At 36.0% G+C, this 19,529-nt stretch overlaps 1 protein-coding gene across 1 annotated transcript in view; it reads left to right on the top strand.

The window, feature by feature from the left end:
- Nucleotides 1-19,529, top strand: part of ntsr1 (neurotensin receptor 1 (high affinity)) — a 33,302-nt gene that overhangs the window by 4,768 nt on the left and 9,005 nt on the right. The window contains exon 2 of the mRNA XM_058763699.1: nt 9,738-9,939. Coding sequence (XP_058619682.1) covers nt 9,738-9,939 — 202 coding nt within the window. The remainder of the gene's footprint in view (nt 1-9,737; nt 9,940-19,529) is intronic.

Genomic DNA, 19,529 nt, shown 5'->3' with positions numbered 1-19,529 from the left:
GATATATATTTGCTCCTAAGCACAACCGGAAATAAATCTAAGATGACACATGTCAGTGAGCACAGGAATCAGCAAAGATAGAGATGACGTCTGTTTGTGTCTGTCCACAGTGAGCTAAGAGTGCACAGTGTACTGACGGGTATATCTGCTGCTGAGAGAGAGAGAAAGAGAGAGAGATGGACTGTGTGTAAGACGGGTTGTTTGGCGCATTTTGGAGATACATGGTATGGACTTTCTAGGCAAGTGTAAGGTTGGGACGGAGAGTTGCATATTTATATGCTGATTTATATGGGAAAAAAACCTTATACATAAACAAGACCATTTTAAAAACAAAAAAAAACACAACACACTTTATAAATTGTTGTTGCTCTTATTTGCTAATTATTAATTGTTGTTGGTATTGTATGTAGATCTCATTGATTTTCTCTGCCCAACACTTCATTCATGAAGCTATAATTACATGTTGTGAAGCATCTGTGTCCCTCATATAGATCTGCCAGAGATATTCACTGTTTGTCACAAGCAGTGGTCAGCCAGGAAAACAGAGCCAGAGAGCTGGGATGCCTGTATGCTTGAGAGGAGCGATGTTGTGGTGCAAATGAAAGTGACACATTACAGACTTTCTGTGAATCTGTAAAATGTCAGTCAGTTGCGTTTTGAGTTTATTCTCAGTGGCCTTGAGTGGCAAGATATGCTGTTACTTTTGTCCAAGATCCTGTCCGAGGTGTGAATTACACAGTCAAAGTTCTTCAAAGCAATCACAGGTGCACTCTTTACTCCAGACACCTTCACAGACATCAGGGCAGCAGATACTGACAGACAGAGAGATGTCTGACAGATAAAAGAAACCTCAGCCAAGATTTCATCAAAGAGAGGAGAAGATAGGAGGAGAGATGGAATTGAGGCCAAAGAAAGAGGGGAAAGGACGACATTCAACATGATACCTTTCAGTCAGTAAATAAGATAGAAAGAGACAGTGTTGACAAGATAATTTTTTTTTTTTTTTTACCTTACATCATGGGTGATGCTAGCCTTGAATGATTTTAGTAAAGCTCTGACTGATTTATCAGCCTCATCAATTTTGTCATAAATCCTGCAGAGCCCTAGTACTGATCTCTAAATCAGATATAGTGTAGTAAGTAACATTTTTGACTGTTTTAATTAATAAAATCTGGTATACAGTATATTGTTTACTGTGCCACAAAGTGAAACTTGTTTAAATTACAGCACAGCATTTAGTTTTGCTCAGCACTGAAGAATTTAGGAAGAAACTGTTGACTTTGGTCCATCCAGATGCAACGCCTTTTCCATTTTAAAACTCTTAAAGCAGGGGTGTCTCAGTTCCTGGAGGAACCCTGCTCCAACACACATGCCATGTATTTTCCAAATAAGCCTGAAAGACATGATTAGCTGGATCAGCTGTGTTTAATTAGGGTTGGAGCTAAACACTGCAGGGCTGTGGCCCTCCAGGAATTAAGTTTGACACCCCTGTCTTAAAGGGACAGTTACTTAAAAAATAAAATTCTGTCATCATTTATAAGATTCAAAAGGTCATAAAGGTGCCATAAAACTGATCCATATGAATGTGTGAAATGACTCCTATTTGGATTTTTTTTTTAAATTCTTTATGACCTTGACCAATGGAGGAACAGAAAAAAACTAAGATTTCATTAAAAACATCTTCATTTGTGTTTCTAAGATTAACAACATGAGTGTGAGTGAATGATGACAGAATTTTAATTTTTTGGTGAACTATCTGCTTTAAGATATTCATGATTAACACTGACATAAATAAAAATAGCATCCTGCCAACAAACAACACCCAACAAGCTACCCCACAGGAAACTTTCTGCTTTTTTAGATTTTCAAAACTTCATTCTGTATGATTTACAAGCTTGCTTTCTCATGGGGACCAAAAAATGTCCCCACAAGGACAAGGATTCTGGATATTGCCATCTTTGTGGGGACATTTTGTCCCCATACCATAGGGTGAACTACACACACACACGTTTGTTTTTGTGAAAAGTGGGGACATCCCATAGGCGCAATGGTTTTTATACTGTACAAACTGTATGTGCTACAGGTTGTTTGCAATCACGTGATTCTGATGACGCACGAAATGCAGCTGGAGGGCAGGAAGTGATTTTTCTCCGAATCAGTAGCAGAAACTCAAAATGCCTGTGTTTTGCATTGTTTATGGATGCTCAAATTGGTAAAACGGAGAAAACACAAGGAGCTTTTATTTTGTACAAAAATGTGTTGTTCATAAGCGGGGAGTCAAGAAATTGGCTTAAAAATGCAGGAAAAGTGGTTTGTAAATCTGCGTCTACGGTCGGGAGGAACGAGTCGGATAATGCTCGTGTGTGCAAATGGTTAATATAAGATATAATAATATATTAAGATATTAATAAAGACATATATAGATGTCTTAGTGGTACCTTAAAGGTACATATTAGTACGTGTAAGGAACAAAAATGTAGCTTTTTGAAAAGGTACCGGCCAGAAACAACTTTTGTATTTTTTTTTTTTTTTCTTTCTAAAAGTGCATTTCAACCAGGGACATGTCATGTTGAACAAATTTTCAGTTGTTTTAATTTACAATCACATAATTTTCTTTTAATACAGAAATACTGGCTTTATTTGTATTTCTGTGTATTTAAGAAAGAAAGGCAATTAAGATTATGAGAATAAAAATGCATGGGAGACAAAAGACAGTACAAATAAACAAACAGTGTTCTTCTGTCAGTAACCATAGAAACCTCACTAATCCACCCTCAGCTTTAACACACACAATGGGCATGTGCTGCTATTTGAAGTGAACAAATATGAATTAATATTGCTCATAACCCTTAAGAGCCACACTTGCAGGTTGTGGCTACACACCGCAGCCCAGGATTTAGTTAATTACCTCATTAGAGCCTCTAAGGGTCATTAATTGGTTAAATCAAACTGCACAGTACTCGAATTGAGTACAAGGCACAAAGAGCTCATTTGAATAACTCCAACCTATTGCAGTGCTACAACTGTGTTTTATTAACACGCACGGCTGTGCCTGTTGCTCCATTAGTCTGTCTATCATCTGTTTCATAAGAACATCTCTGTTGTATTCCCATTATCTGTGGGTTTTTTGGTTTGATGTAGTTGCCTGGTGGGATCAGTGGCTTTACTGAGGCAGCTTAGAAATCTCTTGATGATGAAAAAAAAAAAATAAAAATGAACAGGCAGATAATCTGTTTAAAACATCAAAATGCATTTTCCCTAGCTTTAAAGGTGCAGTGCTGAGTAAAAAGAGAATTTAATTATGAGTTCTGCTCAGGTGGTCTGACATTGGACACAAAAAACTGACAGAATTTTAACTGTGAAATTAGCATTTAAGAAGGGAGCTAAACATTCCAGAAAAAGTCAACGAATGCATACATTGACTTGCTAATTCTAATGTTGTGGATGTTGTTTGCCATACACCCTAACAAGCTAATGCTCAAATCTTGTGTATTCATTTCTAGCTATTGTGCTTACGCATTTATTGAAATGAATCAGTAAAGTTAACCAGCTTTATTAAATAAATTCTGTTCAAATACAATATACTTATAACCCCCATCATAACACAGGTAATACAAATTTCAAAATGAAACATAGCACAGTGTTGCCCAATGATAAAACACCCTCAGGGTGACAATACTAAATAATGCAATACAAATTAACATAATATAAAAATAACATAAAATATCGCAGTGTTCATAACTGATTAAAAAAAAAGAAGAAGAAGAAGACAAACAACATTATTATTTATATAAAATGTAATCAAATTTGATGTGCCACACAGATCTTTGGAAATATCTTTTACAATGCAGGCACAGAATGGGAATAAGAAGGGGGGGGGGCAAGAACAGATAACCATGCAAACAGAGAACAAAACACTCATATAACAACTGACCAAGAAAATGTCATGCAGTAATAATCATGCAGAGCCCTAGTACTCAGGGGTGTCATGCACTCATTATTTTTGAGGGGGCATGAGTGTGTATGTGTGGGGTGTGTGTGTGTGTGTGTGGTGGTGGTGGTGGGGGGTCGTCATGCGACACACAACAGCCGTAATAGCACTTATGTTCTTATGTTTTATTTATTTTTTCCTTTTTATTCAAAACATTCCCAAACGCATTAACTATCTCGATTGTCACCTTTATAGATTATGTAAATTGATCTACAGTGGGCGATGGTCAAAGTATTCTAATAATGTAATCTATTGACTATGCATAAAAATCTGTCTGTTTACTTAAGTAATATGGGCGTCATGCCATAACATAGCTTTAATACGACTGACTTTATATTTAATGTGAATGTAACAATGTAAAGTTAGACTACTTATCATAACACTTTCATTGTACAGAAAGAGAGCAAACAACATTTACATTATTAAAGAACATTTTCAATGACAGTCTAAAGTTCAAGCACTCTCAAACACAAAATGAATATCTTACTTACAGATTCATACACACATCTGCACTTTATTGTTTCTAACGAGAGAATTCGCCAGAAAGAGGAATTCAGCCAGCAAGCTAGTGAACATAGGAGCACGAACAGATAACCATGGCACAAGAAAACAGAGAACAAAACACTCATATAACAACTGAGCAAGAATATAGTAAACACCAGGGTTTCATATGGGCTTACAAGGAGCATATGGGGAGACAATCAAAGGTAACCAATCAACAACAAAAAAACTACGGAGTGAACCAGCACAGGAAACCAAGAAACAAACTAAAAGTCCAAACGCAACACAATAAATTAGTGCTGGGCAACAATTAATCGCGATTAATCGCATCCAAAATAACAGTTTGTTTGTACATAATATATGGGTGTGTACTTTTTATGTTTATTATGTATATATAAATAAAAACACAAGCATGTATATATTTAAGAAAAATGTGTTGTGTTTAAATATATTTATATATAATATAAATTATATGAATATAAACATATACATGTAAATATTTTCGAAATATATACTGTATGTGTGTCTTTTTATATACATAATGAATACACACAGCAGACACACACATATATTATATAAACAAAAACTTTTATTTTGGATGTGATTAATCGCAATTAATCGTTGCCCAGCACTGCAATAAATATATATAATACTATAATATATACTATAAAAGTAAATGTCACTCTCTCAACAACACTGAACGAGGAGACGTAGGAATTTGTGAAAATTAGTCTTTAAAGGGGTCCTATTATGCTTTTTTCACTTTTTGAATTTTAGTCAGTGTGTAGTGTGTATGTTTGGGCATAAAAAGATTTACAAATTTATAAATCTCAAAGTCCACTCCAAAGGAGAGATATTTTCAAGAACTACAACGAATGAATCGTTTGGACTACAAAGTTGTTTTCCTGTATTTGTGATGTCACAAAAACAAATCCCGCCTTCGGAAATTCGAATGGTTGGCGGGTGGGGAGAACGCTTGGTTGAGCACTGCACGTTTCAAAATCGAAACCCGGTGCAGCTGTTATTTCTGATGGAAACCGACTGTTTTCAGAAAATTTTGGATCTCATTTTCATTTCATCTTGCATGTAATGTCTGATAAAGCAGTGTTTGTGAACGGAGCTCTGTTTTGTGTACAGCCTTACCGGGGAAACCTCGCTCTCTCCCGCTCCAACAGCTCCTCCTGCTGGCAGAGAATGAATTTAGTAGTGCGACTCTGTGAGACTATGGTATAAATAAATTCAACTGTATAACAGTTTCACTGCAATTCGTGTTATAATGTTAGAATTAAAGAACAATAAACATAATACATATTACCGTTGCACTTATCTCTACATAGTAAATGCAGTTATTTTTAAGCTGTTGTTGACATCCTATCTAAATCGTGATTTAGCAAAAAAAAAAACAACAACAACAACAATAACGTTACCACTTTAATATGTCTTGCAATATCCATGCGTGCAAAGGTTCTGCGCGATCCTCAATATTTTCGAGGTCTGAATTGATATAGCAATATTGACAAACTTGCTGTTTTGGCAAGGAGTACTGAAACGCTGTCTAAGCTGTTCATCAATCACAACGCACTGGGACAGCTAACCAATCACAACACATTTCGTTTTACCGGAAGGCGGGCCTTCATCAAACCCGGAACTAATTGAGCCTTTTGTGCCAGGCTAGGGAGAAAGGTATTGTAATAATGTAAATTATGTGAAAAATAATGCGATTTTCGAACCACCAAGCATGAGAGCATGTTCTAGTACACCCCCAAAACAAAATCAAGACTTTGTAAAAGAGCATAATAGGACCCCTTTAATATCCAAGAGGGAACACAGGGAACGTAGAAAACACAGAATGATGTTTAAGAACCGACAAACACTAACTGAATGGACAAGAACTTAAATACACAGACAATTAAGGGACTAATGACTAGACACACCTGAACCAAATGACATAATGAACAGGAGACAGAAACTGGGTCACGGAGCACATGGGGAGCAAAAACACACAAGACAGTCCACAATCCTGACAGTAAATGTATTGTCTTGAATATAATGGTAATGCTTATAATGGTAATGCTTTACAATTTGTTTAATTTTAGTTAAATAACTACGAACAATAAAAATATGTCTAAAGCATTAATGATAATTCCAATATTTACTAATGCTAAATTAAAATGCTTTACTAAACTCAAAACTTGTATCTTATTATTATTTGATGGACCTGTGTTAACATGTACTAACAGTGAACAGTTGTTTTTTTTTATTAACTAACATGAACAAAGATTAATTGTCACAAGCCAGAACAACAAAGTGCCTTAGGCTCAGTGGTGCCACTTATGTCAGAAGGCCAGGAGAGAAGAGCATGGAGACTGTATGCATGTCAGGAATATTTGTAAACAGATGAAAATAACTGTTCTGTTACTCAGAAAAGGTCTAGGGGGCATAGTGTGCTAATGTTGAGGTAAACTGCTGAGATGCCATAGGCCATTTAGCACTGACATAAAAAAGATGCTGTCAACCTGGTTTGCACTTATGGAAATCATAGCCATACTCAGGTAGTTGACTGAGTAATGAAATTTTCTATTGATCTACAGCCCTAATTATATTTTTATTTGTTATTATGAAGCACTATTATGTCTGGAACATGAAGACAGAGCCATGATAATACTTGTACTGCTGCTTCAGTGTCCAGACTAAATAAAAACACATTGAACATCTTCAGTCATGGTGTAACTAATCCATGTAGGACTGCAGGAACCTGAGCACAAGGCCCTCGACAAGCAGACACTTGAGTGGAATTTGATTTGCCACATGCTTATTCGAGTGTGCATGTGCACTGTTGCCTAAGTGAGGATACCTGCTGGAACGCTTTGATGGAGAAATTATAGGGGAATGTCATTTTCCTGGACATTCTTAAACAAACATTCATAGACAGTCACAGTGCAGACCTTCCTCAGTCACCAATCAGGGAACATTCTAAAAAATAACATAACTCACAAATAAGCATAATATTCTTCTCTGCTCATATAGGTGCATTTGCATAATGCATAAATAAATCATGTATAAATATGTGGTCGGGGTTCTCCATTATATCAACACTATCATTCAAATAAATCTGAATTGTCTCAAAACACAATTGTCCATTTAATAAGGTGGCTGAACTCCTTTAAACTACCTCTGCGGTTCCCATGGAGATGGGCTCTTTGCAGGTTGAAGGAAAGTTAAAAAAAAAAAAAAACAGTGCGTGCATTCACACACAAAACATTCCATCTGTGATGCCAGGGCAATCAAACAAGAATAAAAGCACAACGTTTTGTGCCTGTCTTCTTGCCATGACTGAATAATAGATTGACTTGTAGACTAGATTTTTGAAAGCTCCTTTACTTTTGAAAGTAATTTCTGCCATATTTATATACATTGGATTATGGCTGGTCTGGCTTTTGTATCTTATTGAACTCAGCTAAAGAATCCCTAAAGAAATCACATTTGTTTTCCAGTACACCCATGGCTTCGTTACATATAGCAGATCAACCCTCTTAATTTTTCTTGTTTTTGTGTGTCTTCATAAACACATAGGATTCTTCTTTGCATTCTCATTTTTGTTCAGTGTGAGAACTGATTTAACAAACATAATTAGTGAGACAGCCTGCAGTTATGTAATATGTGAATAATTATCCCATTAAGGTTCTTAAAACCATTAGAACATAAACTAACACAAAGTGTTAGAACATAAATTAAAAGTGCTTACATAAAATGTGTTTAAAAATGATGAGGTGAGGATGCAGCATATAAATATTTAGCTTTTTTGCTAAATAATTTGCAGAAAACAGCATAATTAAAACTGTCAGGCACAATGATTGGCAGCTATAACACATTCACTGCTGTAAAACATCTGCACCAGGCTTTACTTTATATTTAAATGATTTATATATGCATACTGAATTTTATGAAATACTACGGCATACTACTCATTTCATATATTGCCTTTTTTTGGTACTGCCAATTATACAGTATATTATACCTGTATCATATGCTTTATACCTGCAAACCGTGATTAGAACCAAGTTTGTACTTAGTCATGGTTAGGCAGCTATGCACAAAAACAAAAAAATACAATATGATATTTTGTTCCCATGTAACCCAACATCATGTTAGCACCCAAATCCTCTTACTGGTGAAATCTTGAGGCAATTGCTTTTGAGTCCTGTTTGGTTTTAATTAGAAGCCCTGGCCCAACCTTGCAGTAACAAGCAAAAAAGAACACTTTCGTCTAGAACATGTTCAGTTCTAACATCTCTGACCTTTCTCATTAAAGACTTTAAATATTCCCATCCTCTTTCCCTTCAGTAGGTTTTTAATGTGTTGAAAAAAAATACTTAAGTTTTTTTCCCTGCGGATCCCTTTTATGTTTCTCAGTCTGGAAGGAACAGTGCTGGGCTCTTTAACTCCAGTCGTCTGCTGAACACCAATTTAACATGACTGCCTAAACCAACACCATGTTCTTCTAAATTAGCGCTAAGGAGTATTTCAATAGTCTTGGCAAAATCTCTGTTTTTCATGCAGTGCAGATGTCAGAATGCATGAGATTAATTTGCTTTGGCAACAGCAAAAAAAAAAAGAAAGGAACAAAAGATCAGCTGGTGCAAAATGGAAGGACGGACATAGGAATGTGGCCTGTTCAAGAAAACCTATGAGGCCCCCACATCTTGCACCAATAATTACTGTGTGTGTGTGTGTGTGTGTGTGTGTGTGTGTGTGTGTGTGTGTGTGTGTGCGTGCATTAGGGGTAAGTGAGTTTATCAAGAGATGCCACAAGTACCTTCTTATACAGGTGGAAGAATGATAAAAATGATCATGGCTCTTTGTATACACATAACTGATTACAAAAGTAAGTAAAAAAAAACAAAAAACATTATTATTATTTGACATAGGCTTACTCAAGTTTGACTCCCAGGCAATGCATGAAATTATAAAATATAGTCTATAGATTGAATGCAATAAATAAACGCAATGTTGCTTTGGATAATTGTGTTTGTCAAATGCATGCATGTTAATGTTTTCATGCACAAATAATTCATCAATTTAATTCAAATTTAGTCCAGCTGACTTCCAGTCTTTTATCATACACACCCTTGCAGGTCCTGCCAACTGGAGATAGCACTGTGGCAGTCAAAAAATACAAATAAATAAAAGTCAAAGTCCTTTGCCTACTTAAGTCCCTCTTTTACCTTGTTCCCTTTTCCTCAAGGTGAATGCCTTCCTGTCCTTTGTGATTCCCATGGCAGTGATCTCAGCATTAAATGGAGTTATAGCCAGTCAGCTGCTGCGCATGTTTCGGGAGTCTGCTCAGGACAATCGCATCTGTATCATCGGAGGCAACGCTACCATGCTCAGTGTTGCTGTTGAACCCAACCGTGCCCAATCAATGCGCCATGGAGTCATGGTGCTGCGTGAGTACTTTTATGATTTCTCAAGTATACCATATAATAATATAAAATATAAAATCTATGCATACAATCAGTAGTATACAAGAGTAAAAAAATATATATATTAAAGAAGACCAAACACTTTTGTGATGGTGGATTTCCAACAGTGATATTACCTACTGTGTTAAGTAGTCAACAAATGACTTTACACTACCATCCAAACATTTGGATGAGTACATTTATTATTTTTATGTAAATTTAAAAGTGTCAGTAAAGATTTGTAATGTTACAAAAGATTTCTATTTCAAATAAATGCTGTCCATTTGAACTTTCATTCTTTAACGAATTCTGGAAAAAAACAATGCATCACATTTTCCACAAAAATATAAAGCAGCTCAACTGTTTTAACATTGACAATAGTAAGAAATGGGTTTTGAGCAGCAAATTAGCATATTGGAATGATTTCTTAAGTATCATGTCACAGAAGACTGGAAAAACACCTGCTGAAAATGTAGCTTTACCATCATGGGAATTGTTTCCTTTTTTAAAATAAATTATAAAAGAAAAGGGTTATTTAAATTCATAATAATATTTCACTGTTTTTACTATATTTTGATCAAATAAATGCAGCCTTGGTGAGCATAATCTCCTTCTATCAAAAACATTTTAAAAACCTTACCAACCCACCCCAAACATTTGAACGGTGTATATCTTAAATTTGTACAACAACCAAACAGTCCTCAAATCTGATTGGCTGAGCATCATTCCAATACAGTCCAATGATTTTATTGCACAATGTGGAAGCAAAATATCCCACTATTACCATAGTCCTGTGACAGCATAGGGCATTAAAATTGTTTAATGCACACCTAGCTGTGCATTATCCTTGTTTTTGCACACTCCTGTATTAGTGGTTGGAATTTTGGGTGGGAATCCTTACTTTAATTGACTTGGAAGCCTTCACAAACTACCCCAAAACACCCACACCTGCAGGACAAACAATCTTGATGTCTATATGAGCTACAGCTTCAACTTACCCCTATTATAGAGATGCTATCGAAACCTTTAACACTTGCCCTCCTATTCCATTCTGTAGGAGAATGTGTGTGTGTGTGTCTGTGTGTGTGTGTGTGTGTGTGTGTGATCTTATTATCATGATAAGTGGTGTGCAGTGTCTCACTGAGTGTATTGATCGATGAACAGAAAGCTAATAAGGAGCCTCGTTCTCTCATTTAACCAAATACAGATCTCTATATAGATGAATATAGCCATAAACTCTTCACAGTGAAAAGCATTTCATTTATAAAATACAGGACAAGGCTGAGTCACATGTATGTTTATCACAAAAGACACCTATTATAAAGCTCATATAAGCACAGGCTCTCTGTACTGCCTTACTTGCTTCCATGAACAGCTTTATTTTATCTACCTACTTCTTTTCTTTCATTTTACTGGAAAATGAAAACTGAGTATTGTATGTGTGCAATGAAAATTATGTTTACTCCCCACAGCACTTTGTAAGATTTCATACCGTTGTTTGGATTTATAAAATGTTTTGTGCTGGTCAAACAAAGAAGAGATAAAAATATGTGTTCATTTTAAAATTGAATTTTAAAAGCCGTTTAATTCACTTTGGACTTAATAATAAACAGGAAGATCATTAGAGATGCAGTTGAGATATGTACTCTAGGGAAGACTCTAGAGCTAGTCTGTTTTGCCCGTTGACTGCAGCATCCATTAAAGGTTCAGTGTACCGGTCTAAGACTTCTGACTGCTCTCACACCAGCTTTTAGCACCATGAGTGAGACAAGTATTTTTTAAAACATACTGTTCGTTTAATTTACTGCATCATAAGAGATGCGAATTTGTGCCAGAATCGCCTTAAGGACACCAAGCATAACTTGAATAATTTAATGGACTGAGGGAATCACATGACACGATGTATTATTTCATGAAAAAATACAGTTATACGTTAAAGCATTTCATATATCACTTCCTTCCTTTGTGAAAAAATAGTAATATAATATTAAATTAAAAGAGAAATTTGTAATCATGTCAACTTGAAAGTTTTAAAGTGCATTCTAAATCATTGTTTTAATAATATTTTGTAGCACCATGCTTTAAGAAAGTTGACTATTCATAGTAAGTACTCCTTTAAAAAGTATGCTAAAATGTACTGTGTGTATTTTGTGCACAAATTTGTACTTAAACAGATTTTGTGCATGGAATTCACAAAATGGATTTCTGAAAGTTCCAAAATGTCCAAAAAAGTTTCAAAAATGGATTGCTAATTTTCAAGTGAAAAACAAAACAAAACAGGTGTTCAATTTCTTTCAGGACTGCTATTATAGTGCCCCCTCAAAAAACAACAAGAACAAAAAAGAAATGCTTCTCATTTCTGCATGTGTGATTATATCAGTTTTAAAATCCTGCCTGTGGTTAAAAGTATTAAACGGTTAGTTCACCCAAAAATGAAACTTAGCCTGTGTTTTACTCACCCTCATCCTAGGTGTATATGACTTTCTTCTTTCAGATGAATCGAATTGAAGTTATATTAAAAATTGTCCTTCCAAGCTTTATCATTGCAGTGGGTGGATGTTTTCTTTTCAACAGTCCACAAGACGTCAAATAAAGTGCACGCATCCATAATAAAACGTGCCTTACACGGCTCCTGGGTGTTAATAAAGGCATCCTGTAGCAAATCCATGCATTTTTGTAAGAAAAATATCCATATTACAAATGTAATAAACACTTCTCTCTCACTTCATCTAACTGTGGTACGCAGAAGCCATTGCGGCGGATGACATAGGACGTATCCGTTGCGTGCGCACCTCTAACGCTGCATTCACACGGGTCACCGGTGTCAACGCCTCTCGTTTACTTTGAATGGAGTGACGTCAAGCGTTGCCAAACAGAATTGTGGGTCCGTCGCATCGCTTCACTGGCGTTGCTCGTGGCAGAAGTTGAAAACTTTTCAAGCGCCAACGCAGGCGTCAGCCAATCAGATCGTCTTATGCAAATACCCTAGCGCAGACGCTAGCCAATCCCGTTCATGCAACACCAGAAAAGTAATGTGATTGGCTGTTGTCACTATGACGGTCGTGTCAGCACCAAGCTTCAGACATGCCCTCCGTCAAGCATTGACGCAGACGCCCCGTGTGAATAGGGCGTTAGATATGCTAGTCTCGCGAGTTTGTTTAGGAGCAAAGGAAGCAAAGTTTCCTTACTTTGGCAAAGTAAAACCAGTCTCTTCTTGGCTTATATCGAAATCCTCCAACATTTTTCTTTACAAATCCTCGGTTTGTACTTCTAATTCATGACCAGGGTTTTGTTTTGTTCTCTCTCCATGTCACTAATCACGCAATGCCGATGTCCTACGTCATCCGCCTGGACTGCTTCCACATACGACAGTCAGCGGAAGGGAGAAAAAAGTGTTTATTACATTTGAAATATGGATATTTTTCTTACAAAAATGCATGGATTCGCTACAGGAGGCCTTTATTCACCCCCCGAAGCCATGTAAGGCACGTTTTATTATGGATGTGTGTGCTTTATTTGACGTCTTGTGGACTGTTGAAAAAAAACACCCACCCACTGCAATGATAACGCATGGAAGAGCCAGGACAATTTGTAATATAACTCCGATTGGATTCGTCCGAAAAAAGAAAGTCACATACACCTAGGATGCCTCGAGGGTGAGTAAAGCAGGCTAATTTTCATTTTTGGGTGAACTAACCCTTTAATGCATGTAAGCATTTGTTTTCCCAACAGAAATGCATGTTCTCTCACACTTGACCTAACTTCAATCAATTATTTCCACATTCCATTATAGGTTGTTCACCGATCATGCAGTGTCTGATAGATCCAGCAGAGTTTGCTAAGAATCAAGCAATTTGCCCTTAAAACTCTTCATCTGTCAGTGTGACAGCGTGAGTGGGTGAGGTGATCCATAGTTGATGTAAGAGCCCGCAAATTGCTGACTGAAAGACTCTAATTAAGGCAAATCTGCAGAGGACACTTTCTTGTGCCCGGCAGGTTCGTACAGGGTCAGAGTGTGTTGGCTTTGCTTTTATCTATTCTTCTCAATTTATCTAATGTCGTCTCCACTCGCTTCTACTTCAGCTGAATTTGAATTTATATGGAGTGCTGTTAAAGTTCAGAATCAGAATTACTATTTCATTCTTGAACTAGATCCAAAGCAGGCACTTAGTGAGACATCTACATAAGTTCATAGCAGTAAATCTGCATCAAAGTTCTGGTGATGTTCTGTATTCAAAGTACTATTATGAAACAGAAAGAAGGATAACAGTTTGTAGGCTAGTGGGGTTTGTAGGAATACAGAACCATAGCAAAACTTTTTCATTTATACAAACCTTATACAATCAGAAGTGTGTGCTCATCTACTAAAACTTAAAACTACTAAAATTTTAAGGACTTGTTCTCACTATTAACTAACTGCTTATTAGCATGCATATTGCTAGCATATTGGCTGTTTGTTAGTGCTTTAGTAGCACATACTAAAGCCGTATTCTGCATGACAATATTTTAGATCCCTTAGTCCTACCAATACCTAAACTTAACAACTACCTTGCTAACTATTAAAAAGCAGCAAATTAGAAGTTTATTGAGGCAAAATCATAGTTAATAGTTTGTCAATAGTGAGAATTGGTGTTGCATAAATAATAAATATAAATAGTTTATAAATAAAATAAATTGAAATTAAAATCAGAAATGTTGACTTGGCACTTAACAAAAATAAACAAGTTTGAGCTGAAGTACTTGCAAAAAATAACATTTAAATAAAATACATTAAACCTATATAAATATATAAAAAACTAATAAAATGGACAAAGCACATTAAAATACTAAAATAAAAAAAGCTAATTCAAAAGACAAATAAATAATAATAGTATATAAAAATACTAAAATAGCACAATGATTAGTTAAATGTGAATAAAATATGAGGAAAATCTCAAGGAATATTTAAACTAAATAAATATGCATAATATCAACAGAATAAAGTTGCAGGAATGTGTATATAGAATTTTGCAGATTATAAACATATTTGCTGATATGCAGTACAAGTGTTTATGCAATTGTTTTTAGAAATTGTAGCTTATATTTTAACTTTGCATTTGTTGTGATGATCTAGACATTTTTATTCAGTATGAATATTTATAATTAGTCTGCAACTACTTTGTTTCATTGTGTTGTAGATTTATAAATATCTCCCTAATTTATTAGCTAAATGTTACTTTGTTTTCTTTACCATTAAGAAGTGTGTGTCCTATATAAAGTTGCCTTTTTTAGGCTCTTTCTTCTTGATGCCAAGTTAAGTTTAATGTTAAGATAGATAGATTTTTTTTTTTACATAACTTCGTAAGGACATTTCACCATTGAGGGAATATCTCTCATCATATCTTCTTAGTGACTGTGCATTTAAGAAAAGAATGTCCTTAAAGATGGTATCTGGCTGTGTGACAGCATTTAGGAGAGACAAAGTCAAACAGCAGAAAGACATAATGACTTATGGATTCACATTTGTAGAGAGAGGAAGATCTATTCTCATTGGTTTGCGATGTGATTAGGTGCTCATCTTGACCCTGTGCAAGAACTGTGACAGGAAGCGTCACTCTGACTGAGAAGAGGAAGCAACATCTCTGGTCCTTTTCAGATGCTAATAATTGCTTCCCACAAGATATTACACACCATTTTGTTGTTTCTCTCACAAATTTGCCTTACACAAGCTCCATGAATAATTCAAGTTGCATTTGGTTAATGAGTCTTAATCTGCTAAATGAGACTGACCCACCCCCACCCCGAAAGAATGAAAGTGGCAAAATTTAATGGAAAAAATTCTCAATAGCAGTGCCTATTTACCATATTCACAACCTAAAATAATAGAGCTAATTAGGTCTTATCAAAGCACAGCACCAGGCAAGATTTTTGTCATTTGTGACTGCATTTATATCTACTGATTTCAAATGAAATCAACACAGACTGGTACAAAAACATGAGATGGAGAAGCTTATTTTTTTGTTTCAGGCAGCTCCTGATACACATTATTGAAAATACAGCATTATTGTGTAGACAGCATGTGTTTGTAAGCTGTACACATCATTTATTTGTGTCGACAGCGCTGTCTGAGGCAGTCAATGTTTTGCTGCTGCGTAAAGGGCATAATCCTCTTCCGTGTGATCTGTCACTGATATGTATTTATGTTTCTTTATAAATCCAAAGCTATTGAGAGGAGTGGGATCAGTCAGGCTTTGAGAACAAATAAAGTCTGAGTGCCTTTTGAAACACACACACACACACACACACACACACATACATATATATATATATATATATATATATATATAGTGGGGCAAAAAAGTTTTTAGTCAGCCACCAATTGTGCAAGTTCTCCCACTTAAGAAGATGAGAGAGGCCTGTAATTTTCATCATAGGTATACCTCAACTATGAGAGACAAAATGAGAGAAAATAAAAATCTAGAAAATCACATTGTAGGATTTTTAAAGAATTAATTGGTAAATTCCTCGGTAAAATAAGCATTTGGTCACCTACAAACAAGCAAGATTTCTGGCTCTCACAGACCTGTAACTTCTTCTTTAAGAGGCTCCTCTGTCCTCCACTCGTTACCTGTATTAATGGCATCTGTTTGAACTTGTTATCAGTATAAAAGACACCTGTCCACAACCTCAAACAGTCCAACTCCAAACTCCACCATGGCCAAGACCAAAGAGCTGTCAAAGGACACCAGAAACAAAATTGTAGACCTGCACCAGGCTGGGAAGACTGAATCTGCAGTAGGTAAGCAGCTTGGTGTGAAGAAATCAACTGTGGGAGCAATTATTAGAAAATGGAAGACATACAAGACCACTGATAATCTCCCTCGATCTGGGGCTCCATGCAAGATCTCACCCTGTGGGGTCAAAATGATCACAAGAACTGTGAGCAAAAATCCCAGAACCACACGGGGGGACCTAGTGAATGACCTGCAGAGAGCTGGGACCAAAGTGACAAAGGCTACCATCAGTAACACACTATGCCGCCAGGGACTCAATGCCAGACGTCTCCCCCTGCTTAAGCCAGTACATGTCTGGCCCGTCTGAAGTTTGCTAGAGAGCATTTGGATGATCCAGAAGAGGATTGGGAGAATGTCATATGGTCAGATGAAACCAAAATAGAACTTTTTGGTAAAAACTCAACTTGTTGTGTTTGGAGGAGAAAGAATGCTGAGTTGCATCCAAAGAACACCATACCTACTGTGAAGCATGGGGGTGGAAACATCATGCTTTGGTGCTGTTTTTCTGCAAAGGGACCAGGACGACTGATCTGTGTAAACGAAAGAATGAATGGAGCCATGTATGGTGAGATTTTGAGTGAAAACCTCCTTCCATCAGCAAGGGCATTGAAGATGAAACGTGGCTTGGTCTTTCAGCATGACAATGATCCCAAACACACCGCCTGGCAACGAAGGAGTGGCTTCAGAAGAAGCATTTCAAGGTCCTGGAGTGGCCTAGCCAGTCTCCAGATCTCAACCCCATCGAAAATCTTTGGAGGGAGTTGAAAGTCCGAGTTGCCCAGTGACAGCCCCAAAACATTACTGCTCTAGAGGAGATCTGCATGGAGGAATAGGCCAAAATACCAGCAACAGTGTGTGAAAACCTTGTGAAGACTTACAGAAAACGTTTGACCTCTGTCATTGCCAACAAAGGGTATATAACAAAGTATTGAGATTAAATTTTGTTATTGACCAAATACTTATTTTCCACCATAATTTGTAAATAAATTCTTTAAAAATCCTACAATGTGATTTTTCTGGATTTTTTTTTCTTCTCTCATTTAGTCTCTCATAGTTGAGGTATACCTATGATGAAAATTACAGGCCTCTCTCATCTTTTTAAGTGGGAGAACTTGCACAATTGGTGGCTGACTAAATACTTTTTTGCCACACTGTATATCACACACACATGCATGTACCCAAGTGCCTTTCATTTCAAAGTGAATCAGACAAATGTGTATTCATGATTGAATTTCTAGAATTTCATCTGTGGCTGAGGGCCAACATCGTCCCGACACATTAACATTCAGATACAGAGTGACTCACTCATTTACTGCTCCATTAGCGATAAGATAAGGAGATAGACAGGTGGAATGAGGAGAAAATGAAATTCATCAAAGAAAACAAGATCATTTAGAGTGGTGGTGAAGGATTCGAATTAACCGCAGTGAAAGAGTTACAGCCAAATTGCCTAAAGCAGTCGGCCATTTTGCTGCAGTGAGCTGAAATGAGCAGAGCAACATTTACAAAAATGTTACGTAAGAATATTAACTTTTTTACTTTGATAATGTGAGTACTGGGGGAAGAGACTTGTGGCTCCTGTAATTATTTTACTGTTCTATATTTTTATGCGTCTCAATAAATGATCAAAAGAAAGGAAAAGCTTCCACTCTAATGTGATTGCTGGTGGTGGAAACCCCTGATAACTGAGACAGATTGCCATTTTCAAAAGACACAAACTGAGGCCAATATTTATCTGTCTCCAGCTTCCTTCTCTTGGGCTTTATCTTTTAATTGCTCAAATAAAGAAATACAAATTCAATTTGGGTAATCAGAAGAACCCTGGGCAAGATTTAATCATTCAAGAAAAGCAGAACAAAACAGAAGGAGTGTTGTTCATATAATTTACAAAAGTGGAAATCATATGAGTCAACATTTCTGCTGACATTTCAAAGGGAAGAGGAATCCCTCCATAAATCTCTCTCTTTCGTAGACAAACGCACACAATTATACACACACAGCCATTTAAGTCTCCATCTGTGTGACAAATGGGTGACTAGTTTGATCCAGAAAGAAATTAAATACCTATAGTTTTAGCAGTTCTCTGTTTTGGCGCTGAGAGATAAACAAACAGTGTATTGTTTGGCTGTAATGAATAGATTTGCTTGAGGTGAACTAGTGCTTGGTTGTAATGAAATTGATGTAAAATCATCTGCCAAGCTTATATTCGTCATAGTTCCAGTAAATTATTTGTTATTTTGCTGCACAAAAGATAACAGAACATTTAAATATTTTGCAGGAGGTGAAAGTATGTGCTGCCACTGTTAACTTCTGTTTCAGTTTGTCTTAAACAGTCCTCTCTATGTAGCATCAGAAAATGTGATTCATTCTTGTGAATCAGTTCATTCAGAAGATCAATAAAGATCTCCAATAAAAATTAATGTTCTATGTTTTTGACTATGTTCATATTTTTCATCTGCTTTACTGCAGTTTGCCTATTTAAAATGATAGTTTCAAAGTAGCTTCCCCAACACTGAAAAATGCAATGCTTAATTGTACCAAAGGGCCAAATAAAACACAAGAAAGGTAAAAACTGTATAGAAATAAATAAAAATAAAACAACTAATTAATGTATTAATATTTTACATATAATAATAAATGTATTAATATATAAAAATTCAAATATTAAATATTTTTAAAAATATGTTACATTATATTGAAACATATTATGTACAAAAACAAGTTAAAACCAAATTGCAGAAATTATCTTTTTATTATATTAAATTTATTTATTATTATTAAATGTTGACTATAATGATTACT

Source organism: Onychostoma macrolepis, chromosome 23 (assembly GCF_012432095.1).
Source record: "Onychostoma macrolepis isolate SWU-2019 chromosome 23, ASM1243209v1, whole genome shotgun sequence".
In the NCBI taxonomy this organism is placed as follows: Eukaryota; Metazoa; Chordata; class Actinopteri; order Cypriniformes; family Cyprinidae; genus Onychostoma; species Onychostoma macrolepis.
This window is presented reverse-complemented; position numbering and strand designations above follow the sequence as displayed.